The sequence below is a fragment of the Dreissena polymorpha genome, chromosome 14 (genome assembly GCF_020536995.1).
Source record: "Dreissena polymorpha isolate Duluth1 chromosome 14, UMN_Dpol_1.0, whole genome shotgun sequence".
In the NCBI taxonomy this organism is placed as follows: Eukaryota; Metazoa; Mollusca; class Bivalvia; order Myida; family Dreissenidae; genus Dreissena; species Dreissena polymorpha.
In genome coordinates, this window is record NC_068368.1 from 55764403 (window position 1) to 55786238 (window position 21836).

The following is a 21836-nucleotide window of genomic DNA, read 5'->3' on the forward strand; positions in this document are numbered from 1 at the left end:
TATGAGACTTTTCAATCGCTGGAATAAACGATGACCGTGAAATATTAAACATCATACAATCAAATGCTTTCAACAAGAAACGAACACATGCTTCCATCATCTACAGCAGAAGTTGATAAAAGGCAGTTCAAAAGACTGTTCTAGATTCGCATAAAAAACAACAACACACAACAACATTTCAGCTGTTAATGCACAAGGCTAGTTTAGAGATATATTTTCAGCATTCATTTAACAAGGTCGAAAGAAAGCATTGACGCGAGCTTAACCAGCATGTGCATGTTTGAATCGACATGTACGCAGTTAATCTGGAAGTCAGTAATTGATACTTAATAAGCGCTGATGTAGATTAAATAGAAGTTATTTTATTAAATGTTAACCACTACACCTGTGTGTTCATTACACGCAATAAGTAATAATTTCAATGTTAACTTTATTTTCAGTGTTTTGTAGATAATGTGTTTTAATAAAGCTATCATATTTAAATGATGATACTCACTTGTCTCTTTCAAGTTTCTTGTGACTGTATTTGACTTCGACTGCTCTAAAACACAACAAAATGTAACATTCACTCTTCACATTTCAACAGGAAATATCATGTTATTTAAATTTATGTCATAATGCATGATATTGAATAGATGGAGATTTGTGGAAAAAAAACACTTGCATATATTGCTTATTTAAATCAGAAAACAGAGCTTGCGACAATTGTGTGCATATGCAAGAGCGACGAATCATTAATACAGTGACTATGAATATCTTATAAATGGAACAATGTACGAGTGGAATGAATAAGATGATACGCAAAGCAGACAAAACAATAATCTGACCTAACACAAACAGTAACATAATTAAAAAATACCATTGACGGTGTCTTCGCCTGTTTGTTCCAGGATGAAGTCGAGGATAAATTCTCCAGTTACCCCTAAAGAATGCATAGTTATTTTGTTAACCACACCAAGATAATCAGACGAGCATGATTGCACGTACATTAAAACAGTTATAGTATTGTTCATTTTTTTAGAAGTCTTTTAGTCTTAAACACACAATCATACAATGTAAATTAGCATTTCATACACGAAATACTACAGTATTTGTATTCGTGCTAAAACCTGAAAAGTAGTAGGAAAATATGGCATATTGCTGCCTATGAGCCTTACCAGTCTGTGTATGGTTGAGCACTTCACCGTCCTGAAAGACTGGAAATAATATAAAAGAAAAATTATTTGATGCACTTAGATCTGTAACGACGTATACTACAGGAATTTCAATTTAATTTAACATAAACGTGGATAGTGCTCGTCAGAGTTCATAATTGAAATACGGGCCTCATGTAACTTTAATGCGTCATCGACTTCCAAGAATATGACGTAATTTATTGTAAATTTTTTCATTGGTCCGTTCTATTCGGCATAATCGATATGTCATTTAAAGTAAATGTGTGAGACGAATTCATTTCTTGTACAACTGGCTAGATCGTTGGATTAACCTGTGCTGAAAATAACTTGTATACATAGTTTGTTAAGCGAGATAATTTATGCAACACTGTATTCATGACAAGATGCAGTGTTTCAATGTTATTTTGCTATCAACGACAACACATAGAAGCATGGATTGGGATTAATAGAAAGTGTCACTAGTGAGTGGTGGATAGAATAAAAATTCGTGTCGTTAGAAAAAAAAAATAGTGATCGAGTGTAAACATTGATTGAGTACTCTGCGATGTAGATCTAGTTCGTAGTGAAAAAAAGAAACGTGCTGAAAGAAAATTACATCGGCAGTGGAAACGAGTAAATCAAATACAGTGGTTAATTTTTTTGGATTTAAATACGATGAGGTATGTTATTTTTAGTTGAAATTACTCAACGCTCAGATTTAAAAACCATTTCAATAATTATTAAATGCTTTGAGAGTCTGTTTAGTACATGCTTCCGTGTTTTTAATGGGTATTGTTTAAATGTTTGTACAAAATAATCGTAGCGGCTTACTGAAGGTTTCGAGGTCTGCCGCACCTGGGATCCCGGAAAACCCAGCAGTGTCCTTGTACATCTCAATGATTCGAGATGATGTGGACGGCGGGTTACTTGGAGGTCGTCCGCCACCTGTTTTCGTGGACTCCTTGAACTCACTAAATTCTTTTTTGGCTTTCTTTACCATTTGACGCCACTTTTCTTTTATTTCTGTCCCAGATCGAAAGTGGTGTCCAACGGAATTTACTTTATCGGCGATTTGTTGCCAACAATGTTTAAGTTGTGCATGCGTTACCTTATCCGAAAGATTACTTTCCAATAAGGAACGGTTTGCGGAAAACTCTTCCTCCAATACTGCAAGTTCAGAGGCCGTATAATTTGGACCCCGTTTTCTTTTTTTTGCTGCCGTATCCAAATTATTTGAGTTTGACGTCTGGCTTGACGACATGTCGGCCATTTTTGCGCGAAAATATACAATGGATTATGGGATATATGTAAAAGTTAACCAGTGGATAAATTTACCCAACATGGATAGTTATACAGCCTGGGTAAATATTTCCAGCAACGCATTTATCCAGCCTAGTTAGTTACCCAACTTGGATTACTTTAACCGGCGGTTAGAGCTATCCAAGGGGATAAAATAACCTAGTGTACGAACAACTGGGTCCAGGTTTTAAACAGTGTTTTTAGTCAGCATTGTTATGTTATTTGAATATTTTACTTTTTAACTATTTAATTTTTATTGTAAGTTGGCCAAATATTTATAAAAAAAAAAAGAAAGCACAACTAATTAATAATATTTTCACTTCCTAATATTGTTTAAATAATAACCCTAAAAGTATGTGAAATAACAAGCGAATTTCACATTATCCCACAATATTTTGATAATTATTATTATTATACATTTTCTTAGTGAGACTTTATGCCTTAAAAATCCTTAGCATAGGTACCGCCGATTAAATACGTTTACATTACTAATGTTAAAATTATTGTAATTATATTTCTACTATAATTTTCACCGGTGCTAATCTAGCTTACCTGAAGTGTTCAGAGTGAGCTATTGTGCTCAGACTATATGTCCGCCTCCGTCGTCAGGTGCAACTATCTAGGATACCCTATGAAATCAGTCTTGTTTAAACTTGTTCAGTTTGTTCAAGAATAATTATCATTAAAGTTTCTAGGAAAAACTCGAAAGGGGTCAACATATATTTGCTAAGTTTTGAACTGTGTATCGGAATTTAAATTATAACGAATAGCATAATATGGTCATTATCCTGTCAAACAAGAAAGCATGTTTTAGGTAATGGCAACACTGTCATTTATAAAAGATATGCTTATGTTAGAGTATTCTTATATAGTAATCTTATATAGTATAACTGCGTTAACATTTCAATGAACAAAACTCTAAATGACTCAAACAACTCTATTTTCAACCGAAAGACCAAGCCAATACCAATTAATTATTTCAATGTCATCGTTCGTTTGACGGCAAAACAAGTGGTTACAGTATTAATTGGAATGCTTTCCATCAATGCTATTGATAGCTAGTCAGAAAGGCCAATGCAATGAATGGAATATATAAGATTGATTGATTTGATTTATGCATGAATGTCAACGAAAATTAACGCATTTCCTGGAACCATCACCGATAATAAATGTCCATTTTGAAAATAAAACTTGGAAATTCATTATTGATGCATAGCAGATAACACTAAGCTTTATTTTAGGGAAGACCGTGGCAATGAGACATGCCTCTTCTAAAATCATATTTTTATGCAAGTACTTTAAAATAATATCATACAGTTCGCAGTTTGGTTTTTATAATACTGTTTTTGACCTTGTCGGTACTATAAAACCCCCTTTTCTCACCCAATGTCTGTAAATTGGTTCCCATATTGTGTTACACGAAATAGTTCCCGACTACGATTGGACAATTTATTCATTCGGCATTATGGCACATGTTTTGCCATGAGAAAGTTGCCGTATTCGGCTTAAGCTATTTTGTATTAAAAGAAATCACAGAAGAGTAGGAGTTTTTTTCGACATGCTAACACGGATAAAAAACAACAACCAATAACAGGGTTTCGTTGAAATCACAAACTCGTTGTAATTAAAGTTATACAGCGGCGTCTTTATACTAACACAATAACCTTGTTTGTGTGTAAAAAAAGTTTTTCAAATATAAACATTATTATTGACAGGAGCTAAATAATTTATAAAGTGTAACTATTTCAAAAACAATCGTGTCGCCGTTTTATATTATTTATGCCAATTGATTATGTTAGCTAGTCTTTCTTTTATAGTTATGCGCGTATATCAATTTTCTATAATAAATTGGAAATTGATAAAAAAAACTATACTGCTGTTTACGACTTCAGAAGAATTACTCTTTCAACGAGATTTTCTTGGCAAATGTTGCTGTTTATTTTAACAGGCCGTTGTTGCGACAAGACGGGCATAGGTGCACCCTGAAAACTGTTTTCATTAGTTCGTGTAGCTCCTATATATCTGAAGTTTAAAAGAACAAAATGAATATAAAATACATTTTAACTCTTTCTACTTAATGGTGTGTGTGTTTACAAAAAGGGCGGCAAACGGTAAACATGAGAGTAAATAACTAACCTATGCATACAATTTACCAACAGCCGATGCAAATTGCGTTTATATATAATCGAGGCTTTCTTCATTGAAATGACGCATTTGAAATCGTCCTGCTATTGAGGGACTCGAAAACGTCGTTTGTAATTTCCCATACAATTTTCAGGGGAAACATCAATTCATATCATCAAACATCATGATGCACACAGGCTGGTTGCCAAGTTGCCATTAATCGTCGTCGCGGCGATGATACAGGTAAGTTAAGAAGCAAAATAAGTGAGTGCTCTACTTCGTCTTTCGAAGCAATAATATACATTGTCCAATACGTACTCTTAAAACCATGTCTATACATGTAAGTATATATTCGAATATTGTTATCGTTGCATAATGTCTGAGTCATAGAGTGTTTGAAAAAGGGAATAGTATCTGTTTGTTATCGAAACTTAACTATAGATATGCACCTCGTCTTAATTTTCTTACATAAATTAAAAAAATGGTTATTTTATGTAACAACCATTTCTTCATATTAAACGCAAAGGTTAATGTAATATATTTGTGTGTGTTTTTGCCCTCTACAATTAGAATTTTTATAAATCCTGTTAATGGGGATATAAAGTTTTAATGTATTTAACTCATCCGTTCACTAACGAACTGTCAGAATATCTGGTCACTATTTAAATGATTCGCAATTACGTTGTGGACTCATTATGTTGCAGTTGATGTTGAACAAAGCGCGTCGTATATGAATATTGCTTAAACACATGCTGACAGAGAGCTTCAATATATAGTGGTTTAATAATCCTCGGTATTCAGTCAATGATTTGAGATGGACAAACTGTTTATTTTTCAAATCCTGCTTAATTACCAATTTGTTAATAAACTCCCTTGATGGAAAATTAATTTGCTGCCTATAGCACCTTTTTGTTCCGTAAAAAATGAAAAGTTATATGCTATCCTCCAGGGACCATCACCAATTTGGTTATAACCTTATTACACATTTACCTAAATTATTTATGGTCGTATTAAGAAGAACATAAGGACTAACATTAAATATTTATTACGAGACAAAATATCTACATATGGATACAAATGTTTCGTCTTGTTAAGACAATTACTAGCAGTCGTAGGTTTTAAAACATTACAACATCACCAATACAATGTGAGGTCTGTGTGCAAACGAATAAACTGCACAACAAACCATTATTTGATATTTGATTATTAAGGTTAGATAATAAGAAATATTTGCAAAAGCTACATTTATCTACATGCTCTATATAAACTCTTCTTCCTGTTTTTCCTGACGAGTGTGAATTTCATATAATGCCTTTTGTTGTACCAGACATAATCTTTGTGTTCCAAGTGACGCAGCTCGACGACGCTGCTTTTCCATTTTAAATGTACTTCAACATTTTGATGTAAAATGTTCCTTCTGAAATATTAAGTTTGGTTGCTCTTTACTCAAAAACTATCTTACTAAGTGACGACTTACGCAATTTACCCCAAAATGTCAACAGTGTTCACCGAACAGTATAAAGGTAGTCGTTTTATCATGCATTTGATTCATGGAGCGCCAAACAAAAATAGTATGTCGTATCTACATTTGATGTTGTTCAAATTTCATCGGCGTTGAAGATTCCCTCAAATAACTGTGTTGTAATATGATGCCTCCCCTCACAGTGTGTAAAGAACAGTGAAGTATGTGAGAAACACCCCTGCAATCTGAAACAAAAAAAGTTAAGTATAACACGGTTTATAAACGGACATCAGTTTTGATAAAAAAATCATTTTGATTGCACATATACAGACAACATTTATGAAGAGCTTATATTAATTAAAACGGTTTAAACATTCCGTTTCAGACATTTACACATAATTCGGAGACATAGCACAAAATCACGTTACAAACAAGATGGCGACGTCTATTCCGAGGCATGTTTTTTTCGCCATTTTATACCCTGTATTACTTTTTTAATTGTTAAAATGCCGCTCACGTTCCGGTCATATCGACAAGACAGTCATTAGTGTGTATATCCTATTAATATTCGCTCTATATCTCGACTTCACTTGCCGCGACATTTCTTGGCGGTTAACAAAACTAAAGTTCCCGTTAAGAAAATTCGCAGTGAGTAAAGTCGAGATAAATAACGAATATTAATACAAAATAATCACTTTCTTGCTGATATGGCTGGAAAGTTAGCGGCATTTAGACAATTAATACAAGTAATAAAGGCTATATACAACGGCGAAAACGAGTTCACACGCCTATCAAAGTATAATAATTGTTTACATATATCGGAAAACAATTTTAACTTCTGACCGTAAGAATGAACTCCTTGTTAATAGTAAGGAGGCCACAAGTCGTGAAACCGATCTGGGTTCCCGTAAGCTTCGACAGGAACAGGTTCACCTAAGAAAGAAGAATACTATATCGTTCGAAGAACTTTAATATAAGGACATTGTGCAATTCGAATGTTCGATGTCAAACACTGTATTAATAGACCGTCTCGAAATTTTATTTTGAACAAATGTAATGCTAACAACTTGTGTTTGATTTCAAAATAACGTTTATATGTCTTTATTTAAATTTGTCTATAAAATGATAACTAGTGAAACGTCTTGCAAGGATAAGTAAGAAAGAAAAAACTAATCACACATGTTTATAAAGTGAGTAAACATATTTAGACATGCATGTTGACAATAAATAAATGAATAAATGAATACACGAAAACATGAATAAATATATAAATAAAATATAAAAATATAAAAACATGAACATGTAAATACATAAATATATATACAAACTATTAATGTATATACTTTAGAGTTAATTTCAACATAGATAAGGCTTTGAGCCCATGAGTATACACATATAACAACACAATATATTCACAGATGGTCAATGACGTACTTAACGTTTAACAGTATCTAGATCAAAATCTTAATGCAACACATTTGTTTACACTTTATCGTATTTTGTATTTCTATATTATGTAGATACATATATAAAAGTACTTGGAGAGAAACTATTGATGGTGAGCTCTCAATGTAAAATCTTTTAAAACACAAATGGACAGATTTCTTACACGTTTTTTATTGTCAGTCTGTACATTTGATCATGTTTATGTTCTTCCAATAGTATGTATTATATAAAATAAATATACAAATAAATCAATAAATCAATAAGTCAATAACTCAATATATCAATATATAAATAAAGATATAAAAATATAAATATATACATATATAAATATATATATATATACCTGAGCGAGTTTCTCCATCGAGATGTCCTGTACGTTTATGTCATACACGTGCTCAAGTGGTCCGTGGGCCTGTAAAAGTAAACAGTATTTTTTAATTAACTTATGTATTTTTGAATGTAACTATATTGAAAAAATATGTTTAAGTATGTCTTGATTTCATAAAAGACTTTGTTAATGAAACAAATTCAATGTTTTTTACTTTTTGTCAATATCAAGATTTCAATTTTTAGACAAAAAAATCATATATTGATCGGTCATATTTTATGATATCAAGAATTCTATTTTTCAGTTTATAGAAATGCTTTCTAAAAAAAGTCTATTGTTTAATATCGGAAAAATGTTTGAGATAAAAAGTAGATTCTGTATATCACACAAAACAGGTTAAGTCTAGAAAAGAGACAAACCCGTTAATATGTTTATATTCAATACGGAACTTTGAATTGATCTTCATGTTAAAAACAACATGCGCGTTTTCAATCAATCCGTCTGATGTCGACTCGCCATAATTGCAAAACGGACCAAAAACCTTGGATTAAGGGACTTGGTTTAAAAGTCTGGAGCGTGTCTTATTTAGGCATAATAAGAATTATACAAAATATAAGTACCACGGACCAAACATTTTTTGAAATCATTATTCAGGTATTTATCTTTGTGTTTCCTCAAAACGTTTTGGTTTAATCTTTTACTAGGTCGAACATTGTCTGGAATGTGTAGCTATTTAGGAAAGATCAATATATACACCGAATACAAAGTTTCAATCAATAACAGTTATTTATTGATATAAAAACAAATATTATTTTAAATAAAATTCATATCTTGACATCAGTAATTTATGTGTTCAATGTCAATAATAAGATTTGTTGAAAAAAAACACAACAAATATCGGATATGAAAATTGATTTCTTTTTGTAGTATTTTTAAAATAAATAATTTGATTAATTTATTAAAAATTTATAATAACGATATCCATAAATCGGGTTATTATTTTTTGAATATCGAACTCAATTTTCTGATAAAAATAATTTAATTTCTTGATATCAAGATTTTTTAAAGAAAATGTATTTCTTGATATTTTTATTGATATGTCATTGTTATTAAAATGGAAACGTATATTCGAATGTTCCAATATTCGCATACTAAAAAGTATCCGATTTTCTTTTCTATTCTTATACCTGTTTATTCATATGTTTTGTTTTATATTAGCGCTAAAGTACAAACATTGCGTCTGTTAGCCTCTTATAACCTACACCAATTATCGGCCTTCCCCGAGCCCTACTGCTTTGTTTGCGTTAAGTTTCTGATATATAGTATAAATAATAATAACTTATTATTAAAATACGTTTAATAATTAAACAAACACAATTACGTTCAATTAAATATGATTATCGGCGACTATCGTTGTTCATTTTCGAAACGATGAAACTGTCGAAAAATCCCTGTTTTATACCTGCGCGGCAAAACCCTGTCCTTTTTTAACGTAAGATAACCGCGGACAGACTCATGAACCACATGAATGATTTTCCATGATGATTTCGATCTGTTTGTATTTAAACTCTAGGGCTCACGTGCGTGTATATTTGTATAGTATGTTGAATGTATAGTTGTATATTGTTTATGAGTGTAATAACGTTTTAAGCCATTTTGAATGGATTTGAAAGGTATGTCATAAGTAACATCAAAATGACATAAATTAACGTTAAAAACAATAAATAATGTTTATTCGCTAAAGAATAAACTATCTTATTCAACGCAAAGGCTAATTTCCATGTCGAATCTCCGAAACCCCCTTGTTAATGCAATGTGGTATAACCCATTTCTACCCAGTTTATTGCATCACTTGGACTCGTCCACTTTGTGACAGCGCATGTTTTCCTGGATCGGTCTTTCATGTGCTGGTCGATCATCCGAGTAAGTCACTAATTTATGATTTAAAAAAAAAATTCCCACCCTATCTCCCACTCAATTACTTATTGTAACGCGTTGCTTGCGACGCACTCATAATGAAGCCTACATCGTCATGGCTGGGACTTCGCATCGTTTGGACCACAGTCAGTCGGTCAGGTCCAGAAACGGGACGCTGTTTTAGTGAACACACTTCCCGCTTGGCACAGGGATTGTCATTTTGAACTTTTATTTCCCGTCGTTCAGTGTTTTGGTACAAATCGTCCCAGCCTTGACATTTTAATGCCAAACCGTTCAAGAGCATAAATTGTTGTTAAAATTTTCTTGGTGTTTGTCGTTGAATAATATAAATAATTATGTTCCTAAAGTATAACACTTACCGCGTCATGTAAGAAGGCGGCAAAAGTTGCAGCGAAGCCAATTATTGCCAGGGAGGAAAGTAACCAGAACACGAACATAATCAGTAAGAACATGTCCATCGTAGTTTTCATGATCTGGTAGAGCGTAAACACTCCGAGTCCCGTCCCGAATCCAATGTTAGCGGCGTAAAACCAGCCGAGATCTTTATCAAGTTCGCTTACAAGTTTGGAGAGCTTCAAATGAAGCAAACGCAATCTCTGGAAATTTGGAGGAATCGTGGATCCATTTGAGAGGATATCATGCTCAAGTTTTTCTGAAATAATCTTGAACAGTAAAGTCAGAATCCTAGAAAGGACGATCGTATAAGCCTGCGTGAAAATCCAAACTGAGGAGCACATGGCCATTACTAGAATGAATCCAATCTTGGTCCAAGTGGTGTTCGGTAGAGGAAATAAATGTATCCCTGCAAGTACAGGGTACATTTCATTTTGTACTGCGAGAGTAGCTACGTTGATGACTGTTATGACAGACGCTACAATTACTACCCATTTTGTTCTTACTTTTATCATATTAATTGGACATCGTAATTCTAGTGCCACGCATTCGGGAACAATGTCCTCTTCCCACGTCTTAAAACCTCTCTCTAAATTGCCATACCTCCTATTTGTCGTTTTTAAACAGACAACTAAATACGTAACTATGCTCAAAATCCAAACGAAGCACATGATTGTAAAAAATTTATATTCGGGTGACATATAGAAGATTGTTACACCGTACTTAATGCAAACCACAAATATAATCAACAAATACATCACTCTGAATGTCGCCGAAATAACGGTCTTGACGTTGTTCTGGTGTCCGTGATTAATATACACAATATCACTGAAGTTATAACATCCACACAAAGCCATGACGAACAGAAGTGGCCGAATGAGCTTCTTAAGCTTGGATGTTTGTCTAGAGCCATCACCCCACGCTTCCAAAATCTCAGGTTTCATGTTGTCAATGTATGTAATTTTTAAACTGATGAACAATGTATTTAATTAAATCCAATTGTTATACAGCATTTAAAAAGAATTTAGAATAGTCTTCATTCAACAATTATTTATAATTACACATGTTAAGTTGCAATCACGACCAATCATTTATTCTCTCCTTTTTTCTCCACACCCATATACATGCGATCGAATACTATTAGTTTTTAATTGAATGTAAGTAATTTAAAGAAAAAGAACACTTGAATTACGTTCAAAAAAACGTAACTATGATTAGTTTTTTACGAAAACAACGTTTCACTAGATGTACGTATTCATTTATTGCTGACAAAGCGGCTTAGAGAGCTAACCTCCAACTGTTCAATATTCAGAATGTAACTTGTGGTAACTACAGCGCTCTCTCTCTCTCTCTCTCTCTGCCTCCCCAAGGCAATGGAAAAAATCCCATACAAAATGCAATTACCTTCAGTTCTATTGCATCGCTGTTCGTAATTGTGTCACTTATTGATACAAAACTATGCTTTTTTTTTTACTTTTTTGAGGACATGTTATATGGAAGATATTTATGTAAAACGGTCCTAGAAAAATGTGTTCATGCATTGGGGACTATTGAAGAACAATTCCAATATACTTTTGTGTTTTATATACGTTCTTATATATTCGTATTATGCTTTGAAGTATTGATTCTAACTCAAAATATTTATGTGGTATTTATGTCCAAACTGTGAACCTTAATTACTATCGTTGGCTATAAAACTCCCCAACGCACTCATAATGAATCGATGTATTTATCATTATTGTTTAGAATCTTTGTCTGGTGTCATTGAAAATAGAAGCAATTATTATTTCTGAATAGCTTATGCGACTATTATTAATGACGAGAGTACGTTCAATAATCGCGATAATGAATAGTAATTAAGGATATAATGCTTTATGATGGGGGGCATACGTCAATGTTATATTTTTGTCATCGCATCGATATAAACTGAATCAAATATTTAATACATCTGTACTATATCTTCTTACGTTATTTAGATTACTTTTGTTATAGTTGGCGTACTTTACATTGGGCTCATGAGACTTGGTTGCAATTATATAAATTATCTTTGCCAAGACACAAATGACTAAACAAGATCATTTAGAAGTATTTTTCTTTTGATTTTATCCGGGTATGCTATAGCTCAGTGTTGAAAAAATATATCAAGAAGCTTTTTAGTTAAACCAACAAGTAATGTGTCGATCTGAAACAAGTGTCGTGACAAAATGAAATGAAAGGATTCCGGATTATTGCAGATTCTAAATCCGTCATATTTTTATGTCCCCCCACCACTATAGCGGGGGACATAATTTTTTTTGCTCTGTCTGTTGCTTTGTTGCTTTGTTTGTTTGTTTGTGCAAACTTTAACATTGGTCATAACTTTTGCAACATTGAAGATAGAAACTTCATATTTGGCATGCATTATGTATCTCATGGAGCTCTACATTTTGATTGGTAAAAGGTCAAGGTCATTCTTCAAGGTCAAACCTCAAATATATGGGTCAACATCGCTCATTTAATGTACACTTTTGCAATATTGAAAATAGTAACTTTATATGTGGCATGATTGTGTATCTCATGGAGCTGCACATTTTGAGTGGTGAAAGGTAAAGGTCATCCTTCAAGGTCAAAGGTCAAATATATGGGGCCATAGTGTTTCACAAACACATCGCTTGTTTTTAATTATTTCAACGAAAATTTGAAAAGTATAACCGATGGGCAAACACTCATAAACAATTAGCTAGGTTGAATGTGCATTTCCTGGCATATCTTCGAAAATTTCGACTTTTGTGTACTGGAAAAATAACCAGTCATATTCACGTTTAAATTGTTAAAACATTACTGTGGAAATGCCTTAATCCGCAATCCAATCTTTATCAAGTTTAAAGTACATAGCAGTCTTTTATTTGATGCAATATTTTTACAAAACATTTTGTATTAAGTTTAAACGATAAAGGACAGCCACTTTTTAATTATATTTAGTTTTAAAGAAATAAGACAACTATTTTTGAACGAGGTTCAATTCTTGATGTTTAAATGTTAAACCATCTTACAAAGTCCTTATTTTGTCAGATAGTGCATTATTCAATGTAATAAAATTGTGTAAAGGAACAGAGTACATTTCTTTTTGAACACCGTGATATTCATCTAATATCAAACGTGAGCTTACAATCTTAATTTGCAGTTTTCTTATGAAATTGTACTTGTAAAATGCGTAGATACCACCTTGTCATTTATTTACATCTAAGAGGTCGTATTGACAAAACGTTTACACTATAGCCGCATCACAATCAAAAAAGTTATCGATAAGTGTTGTTTAGAAAATCATCCGTATTGATCAAGACCAAACCCCAAAATATTTAAAAACTAATTTGGATCCGGCGAAATGAGGCACTTTACAAGCAAATGTTTCGGTTTTACGTTTGCGATTGATGTCATTATTGAGTGGAATTTAATTTCTTCAGCGATGTAATATATAGGCATGCATGTCGGTAAACTAAAAAAATGAAATTATAAATGGCACATGATCTCTACAAGGATGCCACAAGCGTGAGCATCGTGCGGTTCAGTCAGTTCCCTTACCGAACACTTATCTTTACACTTTGATGTCAAACCTGGTAAAGAAGATTTAAGCATTGCTATTTTGTGAAGCCTAAACACATTGGCTTTAAAAAGGATTGATTTTATTGAGTCTTTCTAACTTTTTGAGTTGTGAAAAGCCAATATCAAGTGATACAGAAATCAAAAGACGGGTTTAAAATGGTTAAACTAGAACATTAATCCTAGCATGAGAGGCAATTTACTTCAGTGTGCTTAATGACCATAGTAACGTTATTGATAAATTACTTATTTTCTTTGTGCATGTTGTGATTTTTAATTAGCAGCTACGGCTAGCCACACTCCACAATACGATATATTTCGGGCACAATCATCATATCAGTTTGCTGTAAAGTATGACTAACTCTGGCATGCATTGTCTCCACGTTCTAGAACATTATCATCCCTGATATGATGAAATCCAACAAACCGATATTTCTGCAATTATTTCATCAGCAGAACTGTCAGAGGTCATATCGGTTTTCGGAAGACAGCAATGTGACATCTTAACGAATAGTTTGTTGAATCCACTTGAATAACAATATGTATATGCGATTATCAAATTTTGACTTTCATTATTTCCAACAGAAGAATTTGTACTGTTATTCTGTAGGCAGTATTTATATGCAATAAATCAAATGAAGTGTACTGCTTGCGTATGGATTGGTTTCGATTTTAGTTTAGTCTATATTTTATGACGAGATAAGTTTCATGTATTCTATCATCTGACGTACATTGTCGAAATAAACCCAACGGCATAAACTAATAATTATTTCGGCAACTCTGATATAACAAATAACCGCTTACCATATGAAAAATTTGTTCCATCTATATTATTGATAACTGTTTTGTCGATTAACAGTTTCAATTACCGGGGTATCAATGTTATGTTTTCTTTACGCAGCAAGAATCTTGGAATAAAAAATCGCCGATAAAAATGGTAAGATTTTGAATATTTCCATTGAGTGCGTTGCGTCAAGTGATGTGAAACAGATGGTGGGACCTGCCAGCAATTTTTATCAGATGAAAATGTTGGTTGATTGAAAGCAATTAATTTGTTGCAAAATATGTTTCGCGCTGCGTTAAGTGTAGAAAGAAAACTAGCATTCTCAGTAATTCGACTTTGTTAAATACATATGAAGCCGAACGTGTGTCTCAAGTCGCTCGACATCTATGATGTGAATGCAAACATCGGTTGTGAAGCATGCAATTTTGCGTAACATAAAGACAATTAATCTTTCTATCAGACAGCGTGTTTTAATTTCATTAAAGTATAGCGGTATTTCAGTGACATAAGTACCGGTCGAACCTTTCGAAGTATTATTTTAAGGTAAGTTTGCACGCAGTCCGTTAAATGTTTTTTAACGTTTTGACAGTGTGGTCGACTTAAATTCAAATACTGTAATATAGGTATGGTGCAACTTTGGATTCGATTTAAATTGTGTTTACATAGAAAAGTTTGATTTTCAGGTCCACAATCCGTTAGAAACAACATGTTTCATTCATGCACAAGGCATTCCCTTTAAAAAGTTCGCATATTTATGGGCAATTAAGCCCCGTAAATATACATTAATTACTTCCGTAGTTTTCGAAAGATTGAAAATCTAGTTGTGCACCAACAACATGGTTTGATCTTTGTCTTCCTGATAAAGGTTGTGTTATCTTTACGAATAAAACAGTTCTTATGCTGGTGTTTTGCAGACTAGTTGGCTTAATTTACTTTATAGAATCTATTTTCGTTTGTGTTGCAGTCTATATAGTAAACAAAACGAGATTCCGAAAGATGTAAAAAGTTTTGCGACGCATCAATGCAATAACTCTTGTATACAAGTTTTAAAAATTATAAAAAAAGTACTGATTATCTCGAATAATGCGAACGTTTTTTTTTTAAATTTATTTCGACAGTTTAAATAAGACTGCATAAAGTGTAAAAGATCAATATAATTACAGCCTGTCAATTTTAAATCTGAAAATGTTATACAGATTTTCGAGCATGTTGTAATTCTCATTTGATTACTGAGACTCAGACCAGTTGTATCACGCGTGGCCTCCAAACGATCACCAAAAAGTCCATTATCACGGCCAGTTTTCCAGAGTCACGTGAGGCGTTTAATAGCTTGATAAGTCTTTAAAGTTTCAGTTAAAATGTGAAAGACATAATTCGCTAGCAATAATACGCACTGTTTAAAATTTCAATAAACGAATCAACATAAACTTTAAGTTATTTTACCAAAACAATAATTGCTCAAGTGCAAATTAACTGAATTAAGAAGATAAATTTGCACCACAAAACTGAATAAATGTGCTTCGTGTAACATGTTGAATTCATTTCGTGTACTTGGTTAAATGCACTTCTTGAACTACTTGAATTCGCAACGTATTATTGATTAAATACATTTTGTGTGACTGATTGAATGCGTGGCGAAGTCTAAACTACTCCTGTCTCATATAGCTTATAAGCAATGTCGCAATAACCCCCCCCCCCCATCGAAAAGTATAACATTCAATACTGCACAATATGTATTGTATGCGTAAAAAGTATTATCAAAATGAATAGTATAAGGCATTGGTTACGAACAGATGATGATTACAACATAACATTCGCACTTTCATTGACTTCAAGAGAATACAATGTGGGACCAACAACAATATCAGTGGGGTCCGTACGCATTTTTTATCCTAGTTGTTTGTGTTCGTTCGGCGATTGTGCCAGTGTGTTTTGATAAGGTTCGTTGATCGAGGGCTCGTGTTGTGAAAAGGCACTAATCAGAAGCAAGTGGTGTTCAATTGAGCAATTACGCACTCTTTCACGTAGAGAACACTTGTGGAATAAAGGATAAATTATGTAAAAGACTATTTAAGCTGTTACATGGATCATTGACACATTTTAGCCGTTCACGTGATCCTTAGATAAAGCTCGTTTCAGTTATTTATCTGAGAATTAAAACTGCATAGACAAAAGAACCGATTTTTAAAGATATTATGAACTAATATGAGTTTTTCTATTTTCTGAAAACAGTTAATTTAAGTTTCTGATTGTGCCGATTTTGCAATTAATACTTAAACATGAGGGTAAATGCTTACAAGCTAGCTTTTGCTCCTAGAGGTCTCGGGTTCGTATTCCCATGGCTTTTACATTGTTTGTGTGTATTTATTCATTTTGATTGTTATGATGTTAACTAATTCAACGTATTACCGTTTTGTTAGTATATTTATTGTATGACGTTTTTGCAAGATATACAAATCTTCGAAAATGTCCCCTTAATTATGCATCAATTTGCTTCTGTGAACAAAACTAGCCTGCTTCTGATAATTTACTGACTTGCGGGGCTTCGTTTACACACATATCCAGCGGTAAAAAAAAGTCAACTGTTAGACCGGACTTTGATACTCACATTAATTGTTGTCTTCCTCTTGACATTCCTTATTTTCTGTATCGAACGATGTTATATAGGCACTAGCTTCACAATTAGAGAAAAGCCTGGGTTCATAAAAATATCTTCTGATCATACTGTATCTGGATTTTAATTGTTTCTATGTTATATGTTAACAACATATTACACATTGCATGACACATATTATTAAATGAATATTGTTAACATATAACATGCGTAGTGCTTTCATCTTTTTGAATTGTTAGTGGATTTACATTACAAACATATTTTTTTTCCAACACAATTTTTTTGAGATTGCTTACGCGTACACATACAATATGAATTTTAACCATAATGTTTTGCAATCAGACACGATAAAAAACATGTGTGCATCCAACAAATATCTAAAGTAATATATAATAGCAGTAAACAAAAGACAAAACATTTATTATAAGTTAGTAAAATATCTTGTAAACTTTACAATTACATGAAGTTGTGTGTTGAAAAAAAACATTTACGAAATACATTATACAGAAAAAAAACATCTAAAAATGTGTACAGAAGCAAGGAATGTGTAGATTGTTATAACAGTTGAAAACGCATAGATAAACATTAATAGGTGAATATATTTAAATTTAATAACACATAGGCCCTACATTTAATTTTATTTGAGTAACGTTACGCTTTAAATAGTATTTTTTTTAAGTAATAACAACTACAACATTTATCAAATTTTAATTCTTAGTATGTGAGACAATAGCATTTAACAATTCCCATTCACTGTTTAAGAATTCAATTTTTTTAAAGGATATTTTTCTCAAGTTATCATATCGCGCAATTGGAGCAAAACGGTACCATGTGCCTTCTAATTTCAATCTCTCATAAAACCTTTTTGCACCAAGGGGGCGATATTATTAATCAGTGCATCTCTTTGCTCCTGTTATCACTGGAAAGCATGTATTCATAGTATAATTAGTAGTGTTGTCACTAGTGTAAATTTATCAAGTACAAACTTTAACGCAATAAGGACGCAAATGGATTGATACTTTATAGGATCGTTTTATTTGACACGCGACAATGTGTGACATTTATCATATAACAACATTTGCAATTCAGCTACTAGTATGTTCAACGAAGTGATGTTAAGGAAAACAAAAGCGCACGAACGTTTGTAACGAATAGCACAAATCAATGAGCGTTCGTGATATACCAGCATTCGATTGTACTTTGTCAACATGGACTGTTAATTAAGCAATATGCAATTGTCATTTAATCAATATGCAAGTCAATTATAAACATGACATTACACTCCATACTTGTATAGATTAAATAGATAAAATTAAGGAAAACAAGTAAATTTAAATTATGGCTTTCAGTTTTCTTTTTAGCTAGTATATAATGATGAAAATTATGCTCTAGTATTATCAATGGAGATAAGTTTTATCAAGCAGAGAAGATGTATCGAATTAAGACCGTTCCACTTCCATTTTGTGTAAGCTTTGTATACATGTATTGACAACATTTAAATGTGATGATCTACCTTTTACAGTTGGAAACAGTCTGCACGTGTCGAACCGCCTTGCTAGCATTGCATTGACTCTAAATTAAAATACACATTAACTTCATAAGGTGACTGCCTCCCAATGATAACTTATTTAATGTAAGCCTGGTTAAAGTGATAAAAGGGACTTTTTTTCGGCGCGTACTTATAAATCGCCAGTTTGTCTCGTCATCATGCAGATTGGTTGGGTCTTCACATAAAATAACCCTTCTGTCAAACCATCAAGGTAAACTCAGGACGGATATTTCCGGAAACTGGTATAAACAAACAAAATATACAAACGACGTGTATAGAAAAGCCAATTTCTTTTTTCGTAGTTGGTGAATCAAGACCGGTCAAAACACATGTACAAGCAAAACGCCGCAGAACACCAGCACTGTCAAATAGGGGCACTTCGCGATTTATAACATGCCATTCTGATGTCATCATGTGCTAATGGTTGTTGTAAGCTAGTTGCGTCTTGTATGTGCTATTGAACAGTCAATCACATTTAAAGTAGTGAATGTTTAAAAACTTGTTTCCAGACCTTCCCTTAGAAATAAAAACTGAGGTATCCGGTAATGACTGTTATTGAATGTTAATGTATCGGTATTTTTACCAATTTTAACAAGCAGTTCGAGATATCTGTAGGTTGGAGGTTTCTTTTTTCTTTGAGGTAGGAATGTCATTGTTTTCATACGTGTTTATTTGAGAGGAAAAATCGTTTATCTGCGCCTTTAATAATTGTGTGAAGACTGTAATGGATGCGATCATTTCAATTTCATACATTATTAATTATAAGTTTGCTTGGAATTGTTTGTTTGTAACTGAAAAATAGGAGATTCATTATGAGGAAATGCCAGTCTTACTGCCGAAAACGAATCTCAGTTTAAAATGGCAAAGCATAATAGACTGAAATGATAAGAAATCTTATGGAAAAAACGAACAATATTCATATTTTTAATTGATTTGTACGTTTGCAGGTTAATGTTATATCAAATGGGATATGCGCTGAAAAACTTTTGTGCCTATTTATTACAATATTCTTCGAGATGTATATCTGTAATCTTTCCACTGGTCCTTCCTAAAAGTGCTTATTTGAAAGCCTTTGCTGTATGATGTCTAATTTTGATGCCTTTCGCGCTCCCGTCATCTTTTGATGTATGACTACTTTAAATATTTGCCCATATTTTACGATTCAATACTTTGCCATAACCAACACATTTGTTTTCGTTTTGTTCTACAATACATGTACATAGTTTTATTTCCGAAGTGAAGGCACTCTGTTATAAATATTAAACGAACATGAATCGAACTTAAAAAATGCAATATTGGCAATATTGCAATTTGCATTTTCAAACTTTACTATTATCAAGGCGATATTGTAACGCATAATCGATGTGGGCTTTTTCAGTGAGGTTTAATAATTTAATTTATAAAAAATGCACGTGTATTTAACGCCTTTTCTCCAACAAATTGCGTGAAGATAATAGAAAAAATGAACAACGTTATCTTCAAAGAGTGGATGCGTGCTTACAATGTTAAAATTGTGTTTATACAATATTATTCGTTGCGCATAATACTGATCATCGCAAACGATTACTTTCTTATAATTCAAGTGATTTGTTATAAAATTTGTCCCAAACGTTTGACTATTTATTTAAAATTAGCTTCTCGATGGTTGTATTTGTTAAACAGAATGGTGTAAGATTGATACGATGAGGTTTTTCCCCGTGTGCAAAACCTCGATTGAGAGCCTAAACAAGTACAATTGTGCGTTAATGGCGATACAAAAAAAAATCTGCCCAAATGTGTGCGTTCTGAGGACATGGCAAACATCTTCTTGGACGAAAACATTTTGTTAGCGAAAATATAAGACCGCGACTAAATGTCTGAAATATGATATTTCGAGTAATGTATACCTTTTGTTGTCAATATATAGACGTCAGGCCAAGCTCTTTCGTGTGCTATCAACTTTATAACATATCATTCTATTTTGCCTTAAAAAGTTTCCCTTATTTGATTATTGACCATTCTTTCCGCATTTCAATTTTCATTCAATTGATTTCGTAATTTTCGACGAATCTCATTTGACGTAATTTATGTGACGATTCTTACCAGGTTAAGCTAAACGTTGGATTTTAGGTTTAACAAGTCGGACATTTTGGTTTAATTGACAGTACACTTTTCAAAAGCATCGAACGAATCGAAACGTTTGTAATGATGCTGCTTCAGCGAAGCAGCTCATCTAAGTTATCATACCATGAAAAAATTCTTCACAATGGCGACCTATGTAAAAGACCGAGCCAATCCGATTGAGTTAGCTAAATTTTCTCAATCGGCATACCTCGCTGATAATCATTGATAAAGGTAAAGGCAGCTTGGTTCCCGTCCTCTTTCAAATTTATCGAGAGGTTCGGTTCATGAACCAGGCACGAAATTGCCAGGTGGCACTTCAAACGCTGTGACGCTGGGAAAACCCCAAATGTAGTTTATTTTTAGATTTGATCGAGGATGTAACCCGCCTCCCAGTTTCGCTGAATGTGTCAAGTTCCCCACGGTTACTACTTCCCCTTACCCCCTAATTTTTTTCGTATCCAAAATTTTTCGTTCCCAATGTTTCTCCATACCCAATTTTTTCAGAGTGTGTATGTCATGCATTATTGCAAATCTTTGATAGGAATACAATAAATCGTTGCGATCAATCATTCGATGTCGAAAATCGTGTTTTTGGTCAGAATGATTGACATTCGATTCAGACGTTTCCAAAAAATAGCGTGGTTTGAAATAAATCTAGATAACGGATCGAAAACAGAAAGTATGACTCCTGTTAAAGCTCAATTAGTGTCGTCAATCTTATCTACAGTAAAGGTTCAGTTGCAAGCGATATTAAAATTATCACAATTGTGTTAGGATTAATTTTGATTCTTCGTTTATATGTGGTTTTATTTAATAAACGACCGTTGGCTAAGACTAAAATTGTACGCAATTTCTGTTCAGTTGATTGCACGCAAATGGATATCAGATATGAAAAAAATATTAAACAAAACGATAGGTGCTCACTCGATTACATTGATTACTGGATTTCATTAATGTACTGTCTTAGAGGAAGTCTTCAAACTTGTTTTGAATTTCTAATGGCTATGATCAAACTGCGCGACTAAATTAACTACCTGAATTCTGTTATTGAATGTTTCTAGTA

At 32.9% G+C, this 21836-nt stretch overlaps 1 protein-coding gene across 8 annotated transcripts in view; it reads right to left on the reverse strand.

The window, feature by feature from the left end:
- LOC127858353 (uncharacterized) overlaps positions 1–21836 on the reverse strand; it is a 74988-nt gene that overhangs the window by 3187 nt on the left and 49965 nt on the right. The window contains exons 3-5 of one of the 8 annotated variants that reach the window (XM_052395413.1): positions 860–922; positions 497–541; positions 1–18 (exon numbers count right to left, since the gene is read on the reverse strand). The exon at positions 1–18 is cut by the window's left edge and continues 33 nt beyond it. The exons of 5 other annotated variants lie outside the window; for them this stretch is intronic. In XM_052395413.1, coding sequence (XP_052251373.1) covers positions 1–18; positions 497–541; positions 860–922 — 126 coding nt within the window. The remainder of the gene's footprint in view (positions 19–496; positions 542–859; positions 923–21836) is intronic. 2 more of the 8 variants (XM_052395411.1, XM_052395412.1) reach the window with 2 other exon arrangements.